Genomic DNA, 23,997 nt, shown 5'->3' with positions numbered 1-23,997 from the left:
GTTATTCTGGGCTGTGTTTCCTCTGCTGAATCATTTGCTCCAAATTCTTCAGGTCGGGCATTGTTTTCTTTATCGGCGAAGACTGAGGCAAAGAAGGCATTGAGGAGTTCAGCCCTTTCTGTGTCCCCTGTTTGCATTTCACCATCTTCTCCTCTGAGTGACCCCACTGTTTCTTTGTTCTTCCTTTTGCTATGGACATACCCATAAAAGCCTTTTTTGTTGCTTTTAACCTCTCTAGCAAGCCTGAGTTCATTCTGTGCTTTAGCTTTTCTGACTTTGTGTCTACACGTGCTGGCTATTTGTTTGAATTCCTCTTTGGTGGTTTCCCCCCTTTTCCATTTTTTGTACACATCCTTTTTTAATCTTAACTCAGTTAAAAGTTCTTTAGATAGCCACCCTGGCTTCTTTAGGCACCTTCCATGTTTCCGTCTCATTGGTATTGCCTGAAGTTGTGCTTTTACTATCTCCCTCTTTACAAACTCCCAGCCATCCTGAACTCCCTTTCCTTTTAGTATTACTGTCCATGGGATCTCACCCAGCACTTCCCTAAGTTTTATGAAGTTTTATCACTTCTCTTTTTTTAACCCCAACACTCTTTCATTTATGTGAGCAAAGCCAGGTTCCTGAATTCCAAGCCAAATTTATTAGCAGTCTTTTAAAAAAGATGTCCAGCTAAAGTATATTCCCACTTTTCATTATGTGTCTTTTGAATACAATATCAGAATAAGAAGATCAGCATTTAAGATGGTGCAGGGAGCTTTCAGTTACACTAGGATACAGAGAATGCAGCATTGATTTTAAAATGTTTTGGGCAGGATCAGTCCCCTCAACCCCCACCCCAGTTATACGAACACCTGTCTTTTTCCAAGCCTTGCACAGCAATTTTTGACAAAAATATTGTTTGTTTTAAATCAGTTCTGGTTAGCCAGGATCGAAAAAGTGGTTGGAACAAGGTGATGGGAGCTTCCCTTTTCTCTTCTTGGGCATAAGGAGGCGTAGGTGGAGGCAGCACATGCAAGGAAGGAATTTTAAAATGGCATCCTTGATTTTCCTGTAAAAAAATAGGGGGATGGGGGATAATGGCAGGGCTGGTGGCAAGGAAAAGAACTTGGCCGGAGTTTACTGGTAAATAGAGGAAACCCCTCTCCTAAAAATCCACTGAGGGTTTTGCTGGCATCCTGATTTAGTGGTAGCAATGAACCTCCCTCTGGACAGCAGGGGTTGTTCTTACTAGCCAGGATCAAAGACTTGCTTGCCTCTGGCGTGTTGAAGAGTGTTGTTGTTGGAAGATGAAAATTTAAAATAAGGAATTAAATAAAACACCACAAATAACATCAATCACAAACCAGTGGTCAACAATAAGGTTAGCCATGCCCAAAGGCTGATCTGTTGAAAAACGGAATAGTTAAGATTAAAACAATAACTGTTTCTCCTCCAGCTTCATACTTCTCAGAGGATGTCGCTTAGTGATAGGTCACTTCTCCTTAAGTGTTCCATTTCTGTAATGAGCGAAATAAACATTATTTGTGTTCTAAATCACAGATTTTCCTGAAAATGCTGTGTCCTAGTACTGGGATAGAAATATTTCATTCCCTTGAAAGATTTACAGTCATATTCATTCTCTCTCTCCTCTCTATGTCCAAGATGTTCTGAAGCACATGTCTGTTAACGAATGCTGTAGGTCTGAAGCAAGTTTAGAGAGGTGGATTGTGAAGGAAAGCTTGCTTACTAGAGTTGACAGCAACAGACCTGTTCTGTTTTATTTATGTACCCTAATACGAAATGAACACACAGACACGCATCTGCGCGCTTGCTTTGTATTAGACTTGGAAAAGACTCTATTAAGTTTTGTGCTGCTACATATTGTTTAAGAGTTGGGTTTTGATTTAATACTGACAAGGCAGAGACAAGGCAGAAGGGGAGGGGGGAGGAAAAGAGTGACCGTTTAAAGAGAAAAAGACCTTTTTAAGATTCTGGTAAAAAGACGGCCTAAATGAGCCATAGGCATGAGATTGCTGACGGCTTTATTGAGTCACTGTTGCACGCCCACCTTTTCCTGTCTTGAAACAGTTTGCAGTTTTGACTATCTGAAATGATTAACAGTTGCATATCTAAGTGATTAGAGCAGTGACTCTGCAGAACAGATAGAGACCACAGTCTTGCATGACTAAAGGTGCATTCAGATCCTGTCCCCTTTTCTTTCTCCCTTTCTATATAGTTTTGTCTTTTTAACAGTTGCAATTTTGCACTGCATTGCATGCTACCTTGCAGTTGTGAAATAGATCACATTTTATACATGCAAAGCAACTTCACACTGGATAGGTATTTAAGAAAGAAAGAAAGAAAGAAAGAAAGAAGAGTTCTATAGATTGTTCCAGTAATGATGATATCATATTATGACTACAGGCATATTAAAAGCAGGAGACACTAGCTCCCTGTTTGATGGCTCCCGGGAGCAATATTTATTCTTTTCACATATTGTAATGGACAAATTAAATAGTGAAACAATGGGATGTAAAATAACATAAAATTCATTTCAGCTGCACAGTGCAGTGAACAGTAATTCTACTCAAGAGTTTTACACTGGTGTAAATGCTTGCGTGGAACTTGGCATTCTGCTCAGAGTAAGTTATTGCAGTTCAATCAGTGCTGGCCATGACCTTACTACACTGAATCACATGCCTTGTTCCCCGTTCAGAAAGACGTAAGGCAGGACTTGTGGGAATAAATATGGTAATGTTTAGTGTTCCTCAGCCCCTCTGCATAAGAACCCCAAGCAATGCTTGTTCCTCTTAAAAGCAGAGCCACTGGTGGAAAGAGAGCCTTGGCTGCCCAACTGTTGAGCAGTTTCCTTGCCTGCAGCCCCCCTCCTGCCTGCTTGCTGTCTGCTTGCTCTATCCCCACACTTGGATTGAATTATAAAAATGAGGAGGGGCTCCCTTTGGTGTTCCTGGAGTCTGTCAGCTACCTTCCATACTGAGAGAAAAGCTCTTTCTTGCCTTGTGGTTTGCAATTTTAGTGCCATGATCAGGCAGCACCAAACATCATATGGCACCTTTCTGCTTCATTAGGAGACATCTCTTTTCTATTTCTTTCCCACTGGGATTTCCCCCATGGAGCTCCTCTTCCTGGTCCTGTTCAGGCTGGGACAAACCTTTTCTCTGTTGTTAGCTTCTTGGAGCAGGGGCCCGCTAGTTGCTTATGTTATTTTGCAGAACAGCGCGAAACGCACCTTGTATATCATGTTCTATGTAAAAGAAATGATGTTTGCCCCATTTCTGAAGTGTTCCTGTTTATATTCCTGGCTTATCTTTGTCAGAGGCCCTGTTACGTGAGCAAAAACATTCCTGGGAAAGACCCAGAGGACTCTAGTTTCAGCAGTCCTCTCCTCTGGGAGTATGAGGGCTAGCATGCCCTCCAAAATTCCTCGGATGAAAATAGGGGCGTCCTAAGGAAAAGCGGGACAGCTTCTGTAAATCTGGGCCTGTCCCTGGAAAATAGGGACACTTGGAGGGTCTGGGTAGTGCTCGCCTACCTTGGGTACCATAGTTGGCAGAGCCGCTGCTGGACTGGTCTTAGCCCCCAGCTGTGTGTCTCAGGGGAGACCCAAACCTTCCTTTCTCTGCTCAGCTCCTCTTATGCTAGTTGTGTATTATGTTGCTGAATGCTGCTGTCTGGACATTACTGCCTCAAAGCAGTAATGGGCATAAAGCCTGCTGATTGACATTCATTGCAAAAAAGAAGAAGAAGCCTGTAATAATTTCTCCACTATTATTTCACCACCTGATATTTCAATTTAAAAAAAATGAGTTCCAAACGTTAGAGTGAAACCACAGCAGCATAATGTTTCCTTGTTCCACTGGGGCTTCGAGTTTGATGATAATTGGGCTCAGTAGCAGCCAGCTTGACGGGACAGAGGCACCTACTTGACTTCCTGGCAAGAGCATCACTGCTGCTTAGGGGGAGGCAGAGGGGCAGTGGCGTAGCGTGGGTTGTCAGCACCCGGGGCAAGGCAAGTAATTTGCACCCCTAACCCGTGGATTTGCGCCCCCTAACCTGTGAATTTGCGCCCCCTAACCCTAACCCCCAGATGTTGTGCTCGGCCCCCCCTGCACCCCCCAGGCTACGCCACTGCAGAGGGGCAAGGTGGTACAGCTGCATGAAAAGGAGCGCACAACTGGCTTTGCTGGTGCTTTCCCACTGCCTCAACCTCAGTACTCCTAGCACCGCTGTGGGACCCACCTGCCAGAAGGCCAGGTAAGTGGCTCAATCCCACCAGGCCATCTTCTGCTGATTGGGATTCTGAGTGCTGTAGATGGTTTCTCAAGCAACCATATTTTTATACTCATTCTTTTCCTTTCCCCTTCCCCTTGTTTTCACTGTTCCTTACAGGGAAGAGTTTTACCTTGACAATAACAGTTCTTACAAATCCCCCCCAAGTGGCTACGTACCACAGAGCCATCAAGGTGACAGTGGATGGACCCAGAGAACCAAGGAGTAAGTACACTGTTCTCTGCTTGTGATCTGGAGTCTGGTGCACTTCATTTGTGGAAGTAAATGGCTGCCATCACCTTCAGTGTATGATACTATTTCTTCATCTCCTATTCCAAGCCCGGTTCTCTCTCTTGTGGAGACCTCACTGTGATTTAGGCAAATTGTTCCAAGTTTAGAGCATAGGTGGGCCATTCCAGTAATGGGACTTCAGAGGACTTCATTGGAAGCTCATGGTGCTCAGACTGAATTCTTGCATCATCCAAGCAATGTGTTTTCCTCCTGGAATTCAGGCTGTGTCCTCACAAGTTTGCTGTTTGGGTGAAGTGACATCCACATGGTTCTGGCCAATTTTATCCATGCCCACTTTCCCTTTGTTAGGGGTTTTCCTAGCTTGGTTAAAATTTGCCCATACTGTGTGGACACTGCTTTGCAAAATGCTGAGGGGTGTGTGTGTGTGTGTGTGTGTGTGTGTGTCCGTGCTAGGTTCCCATAGTCTGTTTTAAGGCAAGTGTATTCAATAAACAGTCCAATATTTTGAGAACCCAAGACTTCAGTCGCCTGGGCCCTTTTGTGATAATGTCCCTGTGGCCTAGAACAGGCGTAGGCAACCTAAGGCCCAGGGGCCGGATGCGGCCCAATCGCCTTCTCTATCCGGCCCGCGGACAGTTCAAGAATCAGCATGTTTTTACATGAGTAGAATGTGTCCTTTTATTTAAAACACATCTCTGGGTTATTTGTGGGGCCTGCCTGGTGTTTTTACATGAGTAGAATGTGTCCTTTTATTTAAAATGCATCTCTGGGTTATTTGTTGGGCATAGGAATTCAGTCATCCCCTCCCAAAAAAATATAGTCCGGCCCCCCACATGATCTGAGGGATGGTGGACCGGCCCACGGCTGAAAAAGGTTGCTGACCCCTGGCCTAGAAGGACTGGCACTGAAGGTCAGGCAGATCTCACCCCCTGCTTAATCCAGTAAGACCAGGAAGCAAGGGTTTTTACTTTGCATCTCATTAATGAGGTGTGAATTGTTCGAGATTAAGTCTTTATAGGGTTGTGTTAATGTTATTGTAATTACTTAGATGCACCTTCAGATGCCATTTTCCAGAACCTGAGCAAATATGCTCACTGTTTTGTAAAGGAAAAAGCATTCAGATATGTGGAACGTGGCACGAACATCATTGTATGCTTCTGAATACATTTTCCCCTATTACAGGCAATTATTTTTACTCTTCTACTACTTAATTATGTCATGTATAATTAGATTTTCTTAGTACAGAATCCAGCTTTAACAATGGAATCATGATAGAGCCCTTGGGAATAAAGAACATGGCAATATACTGTAATAGGACTGAACTAGCAACCTTTAATTGATGCTTAGGAATTGTCTGCACTCAGATGATCTTTCCTGGCTTTATACAGCTGAGGTTTATGGCACCAAGAATGAGTGTTGGGAACCAAGTACTCCTAATTTGCTCCCCACCACAACTGCCCCCTGTCATGAGCTGACTTTGTCAGAGTTTATTAAGCCAGAGTCTCCCATTACATCTGAATTTGGGAATGATAGCTTAATCCCAGCTGAAGAAAGAAAACAATGAGGTGGGCTGCTATGTGTAAAATGAAGAAGTCATTTGCGATGCGACCAGCCCTGGTACAGCTGCCAAAGAATGAGACAGTGGGAATGAGGAACAGGATCCTTCAGGCATCCAGGTGAATCTCAGTTAACTAACCAGAACGAGAAGCCAGGCTTATTATTCTGGTTGCTAACTGTCATTCAGGCAGAATTCCTTGGTTCAGATAAAATTAGGAGCTCTGGTTTAACATAACCTGGGACTGAAGTTCCAAGCCAATGCAGAAAGGGAAAGGGGGGCTGCCGTGGAGCAGGGCAAGGCAAGGATGTTTGGCCCTAATATTTGTCCCGGACTGGAATTACGGAAGGATACTAACAGTTAATCGTATTAAGAAATTAATGATTATTTGAAGAGTAATCACATTAAAATCAGATAAATGCTTCTGATGGAAGCATCTTAGTCATTTATTTGCATTTGATGTGTAATTGCTGATGAAACCTTGACAGGAGTGCAAATTCAGTTGTTTCAGTGTTACACCAACTGCCGCCTTCTTCATGTTTCCCTCTGATTAACAATGGAGAAATATTGGGGTCTCTTCTGTTCTTGAACTATATGGAATTTGCCTGCTCATGTTGAAGACTGTTTTCACCTTGTATCAGAGAAGCTTCCTGTCTTTTTCATTCATCTCTGCTAAATTTGCTGTTCTTGAAAAAGGCCCTTTTCTCGTTTGCAACTGCTAGCACTTAGTGAGTTTGAAAGCATTTTGTCCTTTGTGAAACACTGACAAGTTTCTACATCTGGATTTAATTTGGTTCTTCCCGTTTGGAAGTCTGCAACGCTGTGCTGATATACATTTGAAACAGGAAATTTCCAAACAGGCAGACAATATTTAAGCGCAGCAAAAGGAACAGATTTGTGCCTAAATTTGCCCATCAGCACAACAAATGAATGCTTAGCAAGCAGCAAACATTTCAGTAGCAAGAACATTCATGTATGAAATTTTGCTAGTGCACGTAGGTCCCATTATCCAAGCACTTGTAGGAAAATTCACTTATCCAAACACAAGGAATTAGTACCCAAGTCTCGCTATACACACCACAGATTCAGATATCCAAACAGCTGGATCTGTGTGTAAACAAATAAGCAGGCTTAAACAAACCTTACTTTTTGTGTTCTATTGGTTTGAGGCAGTCGTTTTGCCAGAAACCAGGGGGTGGGAAGGAGGTGAGATAAGACAATTAAGATAACATTTTCCCTTCTTTGTTAGCCTTTTCCAGGTTTTCAGAGGGTTTCCCTGGGTTTCGCTTTTGTCTGTCATTTGGAAGTCAGAATTCTGTGGTCGAGAACAAGATAGAAATATTCTCATAGGAATCAATGGAAATAATTGATTAATTAATATGCAAGCACTTGCTTAACAAACGATTTTCAGGATTAGAATGAAAATAAAACATGGTTGCCGTATGGGGGCATGGGGACCCACAAAGAGAATACAGTCATGGTGAAGCTTTTGCTTCTGTATTACTGTATTACTGTATTACTGCACGTGAATACAGGCTCTGGCAGACTGAGCAGATGAAACCAATAAAGCAGTTTCTGCACATGCTGTAGACTGAAGTGAGGGGCAAATGGGGGTTGTCAGTCAGGGAATGTAACCCATGCAGGAGAAGGGAAACTCTGATCCTAAACCTCTGCTGCCTTGCAGGATGTCTTGGGGAGAAGAAAAGGCTAAGGAGTAAACCCTTCACAAATCTGCAGTACAGTCCCTAAGGCAGTTGCATGGTGCCTTGTACACCTCTTTCCAGCAACTCCTGCAGACGATCTGGTGCCAAACACCTTGCTCTGCTTTCCTGCGGACCCCATCAGTGAGTCAGAGAGGGGGATTTTATCATCTGGGCAGCCCAGGACCTCCAGACACACTGCCCAGGCTTGTGCCCCAGGAGAGGTCACTTTGGTGGTGCTAATGCAGCAGTTTTGCTTCACCACTGGAGATGCACTCCATTGTCTCTCAAGACAGATGGATGCCAACAACATCAAAATACCTAAGACACTTTGCAAAGTTTGCCTTTGGGGGGGGAGGAGGGATTCTTTAACATCCACTCACACTGATTGTTCGGTACTATTTGGAAAAGAATAACTTCTAAAGACTCCTTGGTCTCAGATGAACCTACCATAGGAAAGATGCATCCTGGTTGCCAGGGGAAAAGGGAGGCGCCAAGGACTAGAAAATAACACAGAAGTGGTGAAAGGGCACTAAATGGAAGGTGGGAAACACCAGCTCTTTAGGACCTCAAGTATTCCTATTGGCTACAAAGATTGACAGGCAGCAACAGCAGCCAGACTAGCCTATTTCACATAAATTGCTTAGAAGGGACCGTGCACATTTTCCTGAATAACTTTCTTTCTAGGAGGGCTAGCTCAGACCCTGGGGACCCTGTTCAGGTGTGCCAGTAAAGGCTTCCACAGGTGTCACGGTGCCCTCATGTGCAAAGTTGGTGAATCTTGTTCTACAGCTATTGGCGAAACACAATATGACTTGATGGAAGACAGCTTCCTGTTTATGGTATTATTTGCTCTGAGTGATGGCTGCTCTCAAAATGTTCCCCTGTGATGTGGTGGTGATTCTGCAGAATTGTTTTCCTCAGACAGCAGGGCTGCCTTCTCAATGAGAAGGGGAAGCAGTCCTGGCCATTAACGGATCTTCCTTTCCCATGGCAACATATAGCAGACATTAGCATGGTACTATTGAGAAGAGCTTTATTGTGTTGTTTCATTTTAAGCTGTGGGAATGCTTGTGGAAAAGAACAATTACTTTAAACTATAAATAAATAAAATGAATGGAAGATGTGGACAAAATCAACACTAAATGGAAGGGCCTAACCTGTGGCCCTCCAGATGTTGATGAGCTACACCTCCCATAATCCCTGACCCAAATTGGGCCATGGTGGCTGTGGCTGATGAGAACTGAGGTTCTTCTTGTTCAGAAGATAAAAAGCTGGTTTAAACATAGCTAAATGGCAAAGGCAGTGAGAGATGGGTTCTGTAGGTAGGAGGGTGTTTCCCTTTTGTCATGGGTGTATCCAGGATTTTTGTCGAGGGGCCGGCTTTTGTTAGGAGAAGGCAGAACCTCAGATTTGTATTGATTTGTACTGATTTGGGGCCCCATGCCTTTTGCCCATCATTTTTGGATTTTTAAACTGAAAAAGGGGCAGGGCAGGTTAGAAAGTTCAGCGTTTTGATGGGGCATTGCAATTTTTGGAGTGGCTTGTGCAGGGCTGGGAGGATTGACACTGAATGTTGTGAAGTTTCTGGGGCGGAGGAAATGGTTGAACATGTTCTGTGGGCTTGTTTATGGTATACAGGCCCTTCCCTGCACATGGGTTCGAGTCCCACATTGGGCAACAGGTTCCTGCATTCCAGCGGATTGGACCAGATGATCCTGGGGGTCCCTTCCTATGGCACAGTTCTATGAGTCAAGGATTTGTCTGTGGGGCCTGCCCTCCAGGATAACACTCTCTGGGGTTCAGTGTTGGAGAGTTGATGACAGTTTGTGAAGACTACTGGGCTCTATGAATTGTTGTGAGTGAAATGTGATTGTACTATTGCTAGTAGGTGGTGGTAAGAGAGCCTTTCCTTGGTCTTGATCCAAGTCCAGAATAAGGGGTGGCGCTAGCACATTTGTCAAGTTAAGCAGCGTCTAGTTTGGTTTCAAATTGGATGGGGGACCGTGTGTTGAGGCACTTGCATTGCAGGGGGTTGGACAAGATGGCCCTTGGGGTCCCTTCGAACTCTGCAATTCTGTGGTTTTATGGTTCTACATGTGGGTATCCTGACTAGTATTAGCTGCTTTAGGATGGGGCCAAAAATGCTTGAAGTACACTCCCAATGAGTGTAAAGGAATCACTCCAAGGTAAATGTGCAGCCTTAGAATACAATATGGGAACAGGGCTATGACTACTTAGCTCAGTGAATTGTCAATATTGTTTTGTTTATATTATGATTAAACCAACTAAGGACATTCTTTAATTTGATTAACTTACTGTCAGGGAACTACCATCGGCTCAGAGGTGAGAAGTGGAAGGGCAGCTGGATTACAGGGAGCCTCCAAAGATCGTGGGAAGCAGCACTTCCTCAGCGGAGGAGGGAAGCCCCGCCTCCGGGGGGGAAGGGATGCAGGGCTCAGAGGATGCAAGGAGAGCCAAGGCACCGTGCCTGAGCAAAGCGGGGGGGAGGGAGGCCCCCCTTTACCCAAGCCTGCCCTGCACAGTAGGCTTTCGCACAGAGAGGGGAGGCGTCGGCTGGGGGTCAAGAGACTGCTCTGCTGGGAAAAGTTTAAGGACCGCCCACTCTCAGATTCTGCTAGTGACTGAGCAAGACATGGAATAGAGGCGTTCTGCATTGTGAATGTTTTTGCACCAATAATAAAGCCTTTGAAAAGACCAGTGAGGGATCTTGCCTGTCCGCTCTCCAGCAACCACCCCGATAGGCATAACACTTACATTTCAGAAATGCCCTGTTCTTGCCACTCTCAGTAATCAAAGAAGAAATTTTGGATCCTCAGTGAAAATGATTTTTTAAAATGGCATTAAAAATCAAGTAGTCAAAACTACTTCATTAGGTTAGTTTATTATAATTTCTAGATTTGTTCAAAAAATAAAGCCAGTAGAAGCTGGTATGACAAGAAAGATCTCACCAAATTTCGTCTTTGTGTCTCAATAATTGTTTGGTTTGATTGAGCTGGTATAGACGAATTTTTAGGGCTCCACCTTGAGATTATAATAGTATATAGGAATTTGAATAGGAGTTCAGTGTGCCCTAATATTTTAGGAAAAATTACAGCAACAGTTCTGAAGTACCATTAGTCTTGGTGGAGGATGTCTTGAAATTGTGGTTTCCATTTCACTACCTGTGAGCATTTGTACAAAAAGGTGGGCAAATGCAGCTTTCCACAAAATGTTTTTGCCTTCTGCAAATCATCTACCTGTGTGCAGAAGTGTGTTAAAATTTCATTTCCTCCTGAGAATTCCAGGACCAATTTAGACTAGTAAATCGGCAATTAGTTACTGCAGTAAATTAGTGCAGCTGGCACTGGCGTAGCACAAAGAAGGTGAGGCATCTGAGGGGAATCTGTGGGGCCTCTCCAATGAGGACTTCTGATAATACATGGGTTTTTTTTCCTTAGTAAGTTGATACACCAACAGACAGTTCCCTTTTCTGCTGGGACCTGCATTTATTTCCCTAGGACGTCTGAAGCCCGTTGCCATGGTCCTGATTCTCGCTCTCCCTTTCTCTGGCAATTGAACCAGAGCCTGTCACATCACAAACAACTTCTTAATATACACATCTGGCATTGGCAGTTGGACCAACTTCATAAGAGCACATGATCATCATTCATTACAAGATTAAAAAATACCCCATGGCATCATTGATGTTTTTAAACTTTGATCTTTTGCCGCTGTGATTCATCTCAGTTATAAAACTCCTCTTTAAAGGAACACAGACGATGACTTATTAGAACCTTCATCGTAAGTAACATAAACATAACATTGTGTGCATCTTTACAGAATGTGAGTTACTTGGGCTGCCAGCTTATCATTTTAAGACATGACATCATGCTGGAGATCTTGGATTTGTAAGGCTTCCTTATAGGAAAGGCACTTTGACCTTCTCTTGGCAAGGAGAGCTGACAGAACAAATGCTGCATGATTTTCATTGGTAAATTGGAGCTGCAGTCCTTGTCCCGGGTGCTCATGGGTGGATTAGCTAAGCTTTTATAAGGGAAGACCTCCAGTTTACCTTGCGTGAAGTTTTGACTACTTGATTAAAAAATTCGATCTTTATAAATTGCCATTTCACACCTTTTATCTGTATATTTACCAATGTGGGATTAGGGCCATTTGAACCATCACACACACACATGTTATGTGAACACTTAAAATGTAATGCGTTAATGCAGCAAAAATGTACCATCACTTACATTCATAGAGCTCTGATTAACCGACAGCCCCCATTTGAGCCTTTATTTGGTGGTACAGGAGTATCTTCCCCACCTTTTTTCTATCACTGGAATCATCCCAAAGATTTCCTCTGGGGAGGAGGTTGTTTTATTATCATTCTGGAGTGGACAGCAACATCCTGGGAAATGTGGAAAAGGTGCTACCCAGTGTTCTAATCAGCAGACCATTCATAAGTGGGCACATGGCTCTGGCATCACTTTTAGTGTCTTCTATGAACACGGCCTTAACAGTTCTGGATCCGCACATCCTTCCACAGTGGGGACATAGGTTTCTGGGTGGGAGTTGATCACAGTGAGGGTTTGCCAAGCATGCCTTCCTCTTAGCACGTTTCTCCTTTTCGTCCTGAGTTTGTGCTTCTTCAAAGTCCACAAAACCTTTGGTAAAGGCTCTTCTCCAGTTGGAGCGCTCGCAGGCCAGTGTATCCCAGTTATCAGTGCTTATACTACATTTTAAAAAGATTTGCCTTGAGTGCATCTTTAAGCCTCTTTCGTTGTCCACCAGTATTTCACTTTCCATTCTTAAGCTGGGAATAGGATCATGGCAATGAAGATAATGAATAGAGCTGGGGTGATAACACATCCCTGTTTAACGCCTGATCCCACTATGAATGGTTCACTTTGAGAGCCATTGTTATCCACGATTGTTGCCGTCATATTATAATGGAGGAGCCAAAGGGTGTTCACAAATTTATCTGGGCAGCCGATTTTCAGAAGGACAGTCCACAGGGCAGGGCAATTTACAGTGTTGAAGGCCTTAGTCAGGTCAATGAACACCATGTACAGGGGTTGGTTTTGCTCACTGCATTTTTCTTGAAGCTGTTGAGCAGGGTGGCAAGGGGGCCAGCTGGATGTGAAATCCTGTGGGCAGGGCTGGCACATGTGCAGTCGCATTCTTCCACCTCCACACCGTCACTGTACGGAAAGCAGTTCAGTTCGCCCCAAACTCACACCCAGGTAACAGTTCTGCTGACAGCTCAAAACAAAGTGACCTCAAGCAGCGTCTCTGCATTTCATTGCGGATGCTGTGAGAATTTGAGCAGAGGTGTTCACACAAGCACCTGTTGAGAGAGGAATTAAGCCCAGTACAACTGGCTGTGAGTAGCCTGTGCCTCCCTTGATTCTGTTCGAACCCTTCTGAACAGCAGCCAGCTCTTCCTGTCCCTCCCCAAGGGCCAAAAAACTTACCTTGGTGAAGGAGAGGTTAGAGGCATCAGGGGGCAGCCAGGCAGAGCATCCTTTCCTTCAAGGACTGGGACTTGGATTCCCTGTCACAGAATCACTGACAGGGAACCAGCGTTCTGCCTCTCTGTTGAGGAGATTCTGAGACACACAGCCCCAGTCTGTGCTGGTCACCTTCCCCAAGGGTGGGTTTGGGGCACTGGGAAGTGGGGGGAAGCCTTGTTAGATGTTCCAGTCAGACACAACAATTCCCCCCGCCACCAAGCAAATGAGCGGGGGTTGCCCTTTCCTAGTTCCAGCTGCTTTGGGTTGGCAGTATTTATTGTGCCCCCCCCCAAATGAGGTATACAGTCAAGGCTATGAGCAGACACTCCCCATTTACGAGTGCTATGAATAGCAAGCAGGATGCCCCAAACTGCATAATGATTGAGATCATTCAAATTCTTTGCTGTGGGACCATTGTAGGGGTTTTGAGGAAGTTCCTTCTCTCCATGCTGCCCTGTCTCCTTTATGATTTCCTCCAAACTGCAGGGAGGGGCGCTGCCTGATGGCTTGTGGAATGTGCTTATGAATACACAAGCTTTAAACCTCTTCTTTAATTTTTTTTATGCTTGCCTGTCAGGAACTGGGCTGGGGGCCAAGCAGGAAATGACACATCAAGAAGCATTTGTGTTGTGCAACATTTTGTGGGACTGATGCAAGGCGATACACGAAACATCCCATGCCTAACAGACTGCATGGCAGTAATTTAACTCACAGACACTTGGGATGATTTGCCAGAGAGCTCAACCTTCACATCTCTTATGCAGAAATTATCACAGCAGTTGGAAATAGGCTGCATTCCCCTTGTTTTGCCCTCAAATGCCCTCTCTTTCAATAGGTGCTTATTTAAACATCCATTTCCCCAATATGTGTACTTTGACTATATAGCTGAGAGACAATATATTCTCTTGTATTCTAATTTTGACTCAGTTCATTGAGGGTTGTGCTTTTGTAGCCAAAATGGCAACAGTTCCACGTAGGAGGGGAGGTATCAGCAGGCTTGGGGAAGCCCTGCAGAATGTGTATATACAAATCTTTAGAAAAAATGCTACCAGGTCTCCAAGAGGACTGAGCGTGCTCAGTAGACACAGAATGCCAGGATGCCACCTCTGGCAGGCTGAGTGATCCTTAGGCCACAGTTGCAATTAAAATTGTTCCTCCAAAGTGGCTATTCCGTCCACAGGAGAAACTGCCATTGACATTAAAATGTATGCTATTTTTATGATTAAACAACCCACTGTATATTACATGCAGGTGCATACATCTTTCCTTTTGATGTTTTGGTATTTTTTCCTTGTATGTTGAAGTGGCTTTCAATAATGGTGGCTTCAGGAGGGTGACTACAGGGCAGCTTTTTGGGGAGTGAGGATGATTTTAAAGTGAAAAAATGAATGGGGTGGAAGGGGTTAATCAAACCTCCTGCTTCAGTTTCCCTGCGGAGATTCTTCCTCAGAGTCTGCGTAACTAAAAGAAAGAAAATACCAGAGGGAAGATGCTCCACCACAGGAAAGAGAAGCCTTGCTGTTGAGTGGATAGAGGGCGTTGGGCTTAGAACTGGGTGACTTGAGTTCATTATCCTTGCTCAGACATGAGCTTGCTAAATATATTTGAGCATATTATTTTCAGTTAATGTCAGACATACTAGTAATTCAGGCAAGCCTGTGTATGTGTACTCCAAAGCAAGTCCTACTGAGTTCAATGAGGTGTATTCCTAGCTAAGTGGGGATAACTCATTTACATATCGAATCAGCTTCCTTCCAGTCTTCTAAAGAGGATGAATGAAACAAATGCTACAAAAAACCCAGGCACCTCTGAATGTCCCACAGTCCTCCGGAGCAGATTTTGGGGGTACCTGTGCAAGCAGAAGCCCCCCTGTGCTGCGAGGGATCTCACACAGTAATGTCCCTCAATGATAACATTAAGACGGTGATGGGTCTGAGACGAGTTTATGAGAAGCATACAACCCGGAAAAGGAGGTTGCTTTGTCAAGCCCCAGTTAAGATTAGTGCTTTGCCCCTCGGAAATAATCTAGGTGTTCTTCATTTTTATTTCATTATATAAATACCATACCATTACATCTGTATGGCTGATGTCAATTTCAGTGGCCATGGGTAAGTGGAGACAAAAGGTTGTGTCCAAGGTAGTGCTAAGTAACTTCTTCCATGAATCAGTGCAAGGATTTCCATGTGCACAAGGGAACTCCCCACCCCACCCCCCAAATCTGTTTTGAGGAAAAGAGGGACCGTTCCATTGCACATGCATAAATCCTTACGCTAATGGAACGAGTGCATCTTTATAGATTTACATCAAAATTTGTTTGCATTACATTGTGGCTAAACTAAACATTCATTCCTCTGCCAGAAAATGCCAATAGTTCATTCATCTGTAACTTTGGTTCCAGAATATTTTGAATTTTCACAAGGTACTGATTCTGGTTTGAAATAGTGTTTTGTGAAAACAGCAGGCACAACTTGTCCATACCTTTTTAATAGTTCAGTTCTATTAATGGGACTTAACATATTCTTGGTGCTTACATTGCAAACAAATCCCACCTCTATAGGCGAGAGATTGGCTTATAAACAAAGTAGAACAGTTGAGCATCTTCAGACTCAGATGCCCACTTGTAAGAGATGCACCTTCCTACTCTGAGTCTGTGATTAGTAGCACCTGCTACTAAGGCTTCTCAGGCTGTTATACCATGACAAACTCGTGCAGCTGGTCCAGCAGCCATGGCTGCTCCTTATCAGGCCCATGTGACAGTGCTGAGGAACCTGCTCCAGCAGCCCACCAAACCAATTTTAAGGTCCTGCTACTTCCATATAAACCCCAACACAACTCTGGACCAGGTTACCTGAAAGCTGTGCTCCTTTCCATTAAGGGCAGCAAATGGAACCTGGTTGGTTTTGCCCCCGTCTGACGATTATCATCTTGTGGTAACATGGAGGCTGGCTTTTTCCAGTGGTGACACCAGAGTTGTGGAATGCCCTCCCCTCCCTGGTGAAATATGAGAGGGCTCTTTAAGATGGAAGAGCAGTTTATGGAAGCAGTCCCCTGAACTTGGCCCTCCTTAATCTGATTGTTTTAATTGTTCTTTTAACTCTTTTAATTGTGGTTTATTTAAGCTACTTGTTTTATTGTCAATTCTAATTATGGGTGTTTTCAGTGTTGTGATGGTTTTATTATGCATACTAATTATGTATGGATTTTATGACTGTAAACCACTTAGCAGGCATGTATATAAATTAAGTATATAAATTAAGTAATAATAGCACCTTCATGTCTATCAAATGATGATGTGCTTGCTGCTGCTAGCTTGCATTGTATTTCTGATCACATGCACCTTGGTGTTGCTTTCTTTCAAATGGTTTATTTTACAAGCTTGAAAAATTGCACCTGAAATTAAATTCAGTAAAGTTGTGTGATAATCCAATGATAGTTCTTTTCATTCATCAAATGATGGGGGAAAGTAACTTTCTTTTGTTTTTAGTAATTTAGTTAATGATGGAGAAATCAGTAGCAAACAGTTGAATATCATTTTTCTGTGAGATTAGATTTAGTTATTGGAAATATATTTGCTTATGATTTTGTAAGTGGTCTGCATGAAGTCAAATGACAGAAACCTACGGTATAACATGCTTTGTTTTTTCATTTCCCTTTACTTTCATTATAAAAAGAATATTTCTAAGTATTTTTAATCAGAGTATTCTTTGCCCACAGTCTTGTTTTTATCAGATATTAAGATGTAGAAACCAATTTTTATTTAAAAGTTGCAGTGAGAGATTAAATTTAATTAAAATATTGCTTCAAAGTCATCCATTGAATTTTGTCTGAATTTTGACCCACCACCACCACTTGTGAGTGAAACGAGTCAAATCTGGATGTGTCTGTTTGGCACATAGAAAGAATTTTAGAGAAAATTCAACAAAGCCTGAGGATGGTGAGCTCCACAGGAGCTGCTTCACAAGGAACTCCTCAAGGGGCTTCCGGCATAATCCTGGGCATTGTTACTCGGTTTGTGGGAGTTGTCTTTGGTGTTAGGAGGGCACTGCGATGCATGTGCTTTCCTGCGCAGGGTGAGAGCCTGTGCAGTGCATTGTGGGGTGGGGGAAGCTGCTCTCTTAAGGAGGGCCTGGAATTGGTGGAATGATGGCCCTTGCTGGGTGGGAGTAGATATTGTCATGTGGGGCAGGGCTGGGCGAGTCAGGTGTTTTTAATAAAACTGCTTTGTCAGCTGGGAATAAATTATGGGTTGTAGATCTTGCTATAACATGTTAGTGGGCTATTATTGTGTGTATAATTTGTGCAGTGGGTTGGATGGCTCTATTGTGTACACCACGTGTTTGGGGGAAGTCTGCGGAGGGAGCTATATGGCTGATGTCAATTTCGATGACCATGGGTAGGTGGAGACAAGGGGTTGGGTCCAATGTAGTGCTAAGTAACTCATTCCATTAGTGCAAGGATTTCCATGTGCACAAGGGAACTCTCCTCCACCCCCTAAATCTGTTTTGAGGAGAGGGAAGACAGTTCCATTGCACAAGCATAAATCCTTGCACTAACAGAACCAGGTGCGTTGGATATCACCATAGCACATAGTCATGGGGAGGTAATAAGACATCATAGAAGGTAAAGGCGTGAGACTATTTAAATACTGTTCTTTGCTCCCACCCCCCATTGCCAGGTTCCTGGTTGCTTGTCTGTTGTGTGCTGCTGTTTAATGCATAATAAAGGTGTTGATCTGGCATGTATTACAGAGACCTGGTGTGTGAGCTGGGAGGAATTGATCTGACTTGGTACAGCATCAGTGCAGGCTGCAGGGATGGGTTTGGAGGGAGGGAAGAGTTGCTGTGCTCCATAGAGCTTCCATCTCCCTTACCAGGAAAACCCTTTGTCTTGGAGCTGGTTCTGAGGGCCTGCACCTGGTGTTGGGCAAAGGAGACAGTGAGCTGTGGTTGCTGCTGGTCTACACTCCATCTTGTTACCCAGCAGCTTCTCTAACGGAGGCAGCATTGGGTGGGGTGTTGGAAACAGCAGTAGTCCAATAGTTCTTGTTATTGCCATCTGTCTGTCTCGAGAAACACTGGAGTGCAGCTCCAGTGATGAAATCAAACTGCTGTGTTAGCAGCAACAAAGTGACCTCCCTGGGGCACAAGCCTGGGCAGTGTGTCTGGAGGTCTTGGGCTGCCCGAACTACAAGACCCATGTCTCAGCCTTGCTTATGTGGTCCAAAGGAAGCAGAGCAAGATGTTTGGCACCAATTTTGCTGCAGGAGTTGCTGGAAGTAGATGCACAAGGCGCCATCCAACTGTCTTAGGCTTTACTCCTTAGCCATTTCTTCTCCCAAAGATATCCCACAAGGCAGAGGAGGCTTGGGATCAGAGTTTTCCTTCTCCTAGATGGGCTACCTTCCCATGTTGATGTGCCCCATCTGTCCCTCACTTCCCTCCACAGCATGTACAGAAACTGCTTTAGTGAGCTTTGCATCCACAATTGACCTCATCCACACAATCTGCCAGAGCCTGTCTTTGCATGCAGGGGAAGTCCCTAACTCACCAAAGGTTTGAGACCCACCAGGTACCCTCAGCTGGTTTAGCTGGTCAGTTGAAGCTATTTCCCAGGGTGTGGCCACTGTCCCATGCTTACGGCTTCTGAGAGCCAGAGGTAAGAGCTGAGTGCAGGATAGTGACCAAAGGTGTACCAACTACCCCAGAAGGCACATGATGTTTCCCCCACCAGAGGTATTATTTCATTATCCACATTGCAGTGGCCTCTAGTTCCAGCTCAGGACCATCATCACTAGGCACCCAGTAGAGCGCTATTGTATTGTCAGTATCTGCTCCATGGAACGGAGTTCTATGCCCTTTGGAAGCTCACTGTGATTTATTTGCAAGGCACTTGGAGAAAAATGTCGCTCATTTCTGTTGGCACCACATTTGTTGCAGTTACCAGTGAGATGCCCAGCACAATGTCTGCTTGTGACATCATGAGATCAGTTTCAGTTGATGTGGTCTGATGATGTGGACCATCTTATCAGGAAGCCCATCCGCGCAATATTGAAATGAGGCCTTTAGCGAGGTGCCACCGGCCATCTGAAGCGCCCTCCCATTGCATATCGGACAGGCATGATATTTACTGTTTACTATTGAAGATCTTCCTTTTCAAACAAGCCTTTTAAGTGGTTTTTTTTTAAAATTCCAGTCTTTGTACTGGATTTGGAATTGTTTGATATGGGTTTTTATTGCTAAATTGCTTCAGATTGTATCATGGGAAGCAATTCATTAATCTAATTCATTAAAAAAGAATAAATCAATATGACATAAACAATGACAGGAGTTACAATTCAGTTGTCCAGGGACAGAAATTCCTTGATTTTTTAAATCTCCTGGAAAAATAATGAGGACTGTCATAGAAGATAATGGGAAACTCTGGATTTTTTACAGTATTGGGAAAATACTGTGATTGGGAAGCAGATTTCCCCCTCACAAAATGCAAGGTAGCGCCAAAGACAGAAATTCATGTTCTTTTAAACTTGGCTCTTATTTTGTTAGGTCTTTAAACAAGTTAATTTATTCTGGAAAACATGAACCATTGCTGCAACAATAACCTGCTGGCAGCAGGACCACTCCCTTGTATGCATAGAGAGAAGAGGAAAGCAGTGGGGAGGGCAGGGTAGCGCAGGCACACCGGCAGAACCAACCTGCTGCTTCGACTACGGCATCCACACAGCCCCCAACCATGGTCAAGTGTACCAGCAGTAGGACTACATCTAAGGAACCCTTTGCTGTAGATTACTTCTTTTTCCTGCTGCCAAAACACAACAATTCCCTGGGATCTGTTTCCTGCAGTGTGTATACCACACATGGAAGAGTTTAATCATGAAAAGCTTGCTGTGATGAGATGAAGTGCTAGTTTCATGACTACTCCCCAAATAGCCATATATGTGCACCCTGTACATGAGATTAAACTCCAAGCTTTTCCTCATAAATTCCTGTTAACCTAAACTCAGAAGTCCATTCCAAATGTGTCTGTTTTCTATTGTACCATTTTGCATTCTTAGCTTTCGCTCTCTGCTAGCTCAGGGGAATTAGCGGCACCAGTTAAAGGCAAGCCTTATACAATGTGACAAGTGCTAATCTTGCAGGAAATTCATCCAATATCCCTCACATTAAGTGAACTTTATGTAACAATGCCCTAAATGTCTCTATAAAGGTGTCTTCGAGCATGAAAAGACCACACAGATTGGGTTCCACTGAAAGAAATAGTGAAATTGTTTGCATAATTATTTTGGTTGGATTGAGAAGTCTTCCCTTGCTTCAGGAAAGAAAATGCTGTTTAAACATGTGGCATTATTCTCCGAAGAAAAGTAGTTACAGATCAACTTCCTTTTCTTTTCTCTAGGCAGAAAGTAGTCACTTTCAACTTTGTACATCTACAATGGAATAGATTGCTTCATTTGTATTTTGCAATAGTTAAATGGATGAAAACTCAATTGCAGAAGTTAACTCATAAAACAAATGTGTTGCCATGTGTAGGTGAAGTAACTCTGTAATTGAAAAGTTCTATTAATTGAATAAATAAGGAAAACCTTTAAAGTCTCAGTTAAGATTGGGTTGGTTTCTGCATCAGTTTGTGCTGTGTGGATGAGCCATAGTGAGCTCAAGCAAACTATGCCAATGGAAATTAACGTACTGAGTACAGCTATACCTTCCAGAAAGAAAAAAGGCATGGAAGGCGGAGGACAACAGAAAGCATCCCAGGAGGCCCTGAAGTGAAACCCTAAGGTTTAAAGGCTGCTTCTAGGAGGAGTTTCAGTGAATAGGAATTCACTGTAGGGAATTTTCCATTGTCTCCTTATGAACCAGGTTTGTGCACATAAAAAGTTGTCCAGCAATGACAGCTCTGACTGTTCTTAGGAAGAGGCGCTTCTCCTTTCCCAGCGCTCCTCTTCCTTTCCAAGACAGTTGCTGTCAGAATAGAGAACTATATTAATATGGTTCAGCAGGGAAGATTAGAGTCCTGGGCTCTGTTCAATAGAAGTAGGCTTGGCCCCAACTGGAGGGAAAGGCTCAGGTCATGTTGGTCTGTCGTAATAAATAACAATGATGAAAGATTAAAAAAATATATATTGAAAGATGTTCCAGTAGCACCTTAAAGACCAACTAACTAAGTATGTTGTAGTGAAAGGTGTTCCTCTGTATTTAAGAGCAAGAATGGGGCCCTCAAGTAGGGATGCAAGGAGGCATGCACACACGGCTTGCCAATCAACACACACATGTTCATTTGCCTCCTAAAAATAGTCTTGAAGCACTATTGAAGGCTTGATATGCAGAGGTGCTTATTCCTGGGAATACACTGGCTTTAGTTTACATGCATGTTCAAGTGGGTTATGTTGGAAAGTAATAAATTGGTAGTTTCATAATGAACTGTGAATGTTTCACTTGGTACACCAATGCTGAAATGTATCTAGATCAGAGCCTAGGGCAGATATCTAACCAAGTAGGATTGATGAGGGATCAACTAAATTTCCAGCAAACAAAACTGATTAATCAGAATGCAGAACAGAACTTGTGAAAGCCATGATAATCTGCATTCCTTTTTTGCTCTATTTATTAAAGCAGGAAATGTAGAGGTAGAATAGAATAAAGCAGCTGCATTTGTTTATCTTTGCAAATGCATGTTGGCTATCCAAGAGACACATACCTTTTTGGTGAAGAAGGAAAGTTCTCAATCATGTCTTGCAATGGCCTTGTATCATTTTATAGCTCTCTGTGTCAGATGAGTTAGACAACACACACACACACACACACACACACACACACACACACACTACGGAGAGAGAGCATCTCTCTGCTTACGCTGGGCCTACCTCCTTCTCTCTTCTGCAGATTCTTCAGAGTGTGTTACCTACTGGTAGCCAAGTGCATAACTATCTCTGAAGGGGAGAAAATCTGTTGTCATGTAGTTTTTAAGTTCTCAGGAAGCTCCCTGTTACTAAACAAACTTCAGAACTAGTCAGCAAAGAGTGTCAAGCCTGATGCCAAGAACAGCATCCTGCTAAAGCCCAAAGATATTAATTGCTTAGCAGTTGCTCACCCCCAATTTTCAAAGGGTTAGTTTTGGACCTTACCCTCTATGAGCAAGTTCCATAAGAGGCAAAAGAAAAAATGTTGTGGCGGCACCACCACCTTGCAAGGGTATAAGGTGGTATACAAATTTAATAAATGGCAACAACAGCAGCAGCCAAGAGGGAGGTGGGTGGTGGCAGCTCACAGCCTGACCTGGGTATTCTGCGCCATAGAAGCATAGAGTTATAGTTGGAAGAGATGGTACAGTTGGAAGAGACTGTGAGCGTCATCTCCTGCTGTTGTAGGGAAGCTGCTTTGGGGTCACTTATGATGGAAAGCAGTATATGAAAGTATTAAATTAATAAAACAAGCACGCAACTGCAGGCAAGGGTGTGCCACCCTCCCTTAGTTACCACTTAATGGCAGCCCCATATTACATGCATCCCCGCCCCCTGAACAAGGCAACGCTTTTACCAGCTTCAGGAGAGATGCCTGTGGAATGGTCTTCCTTGGGAGGAGGTGGGCTCTCCTTCTTCGGGGCATTTAAGCAGAGGTTAGAGGGCCATCTGTCAGGGATGCTTGAGCTGTGTTGAGTCCTGTGTTGCAGAACATTGGACTAGGTGACCCTTGGGAGCCCTTCCAGCTCTACAGTTTTATCATTCTATGAAATCCACTTAAAAAAGCCAAAACCCTGGACAAACAACAACAATGAAAAGTGCTGGATAACAGCCACTTGACAGTGATATTGTATAAGCTCTGTACAAATGTTGGGAAAATAAAACAGGATGATTGCTCAGTTTATGCTCATCCGGAAATGACCTAAATATAGATCTATTTTTCTCATATTAGGTTGAATGTTATGTTTGGATAAGATATAATTTTGTTCATATAATTTTGGTTGTAAGAGTCTACCTTGTAACTGGGTTCTCAATTCACATATGTTGTTTACCCTAGTTTACTCAATCATAATTCACCCCCAATAAAGGTTTATTAACCTTATTTAGCAAGCCATAGGGTGTGCAATGGGATGGACTGGGATCATGGATGAAGCAGCAGCAGCAGCAGCTCTTCACTAACCAAATGGAAAATTGATTTGCCTGTATGCTTCCATTACAGTAATTTGATTAAGGAAATATACCCAGAGTAATATAAACTATGGTTCAATGTTATTTATGTCTGAACAGAGCAGAGGCTTAGAAATACCTTCTGATCTTGAAGATGCACCTTAATAAGTCAACAGAGTCCCTGACCAGGATAGAATGAGAATAGGAGTTGCCTAAATGGAAGATCAGAATAAACAATGTGCCTCGCTTGGGGAGGTTTTGCTTTAGAATGGAAGATCTGAAGGCTAGTGATGTCACGGGAGAAAGGCCCTGCATTTGTTGCCATAAGTGGGTTCCCCCAGGGCGAATTTTATCCAAAGCAACTTATGAGTGGAATCTGTGACATACCTGCTGCCCTATTAATCCCATATATTACCAGGAGCACAAGGCTTTCATCATATTCTAGCCCTTTAATCAGACTATGGGAAGTGTAAAAGCAAGAAGTGTGTTAAGCATAATTTTTACTGAGGAAACCAGCAATTCTTTATACCTTTCAAAAGGAAGAAAGAGAGACATCCATCAAGCTGTCATTGCAGA

General features: G+C 43.5%; 1 protein-coding gene across 11 annotated transcripts in view; it reads left to right on the top strand.

Annotated features, from left to right (window-relative positions):
* The window catches only part of RUNX2 (RUNX family transcription factor 2), a 223,478-nt gene that overhangs the window by 95,553 nt on the left and 103,928 nt on the right, over positions 1–23,997 (top strand). For all 11 annotated transcript variants that reach the window (XM_053380332.1, XM_053380335.1, XM_053380328.1 and 8 more), the window contains one exon: positions 4,393–4,497. In XM_053380332.1, the coding sequence (XP_053236307.1) occupies positions 4,393–4,497 (105 nt within the window). The remainder of the gene's footprint in view (positions 1–4,392; positions 4,498–23,997) is intronic.

Source organism: Podarcis raffonei, chromosome 3 (genome assembly GCF_027172205.1).
Source record: "Podarcis raffonei isolate rPodRaf1 chromosome 3, rPodRaf1.pri, whole genome shotgun sequence".
Classification (NCBI taxonomy): domain Eukaryota; kingdom Metazoa; phylum Chordata; class Lepidosauria; order Squamata; family Lacertidae; genus Podarcis; species Podarcis raffonei.
This window is presented reverse-complemented; position numbering and strand designations above follow the sequence as displayed.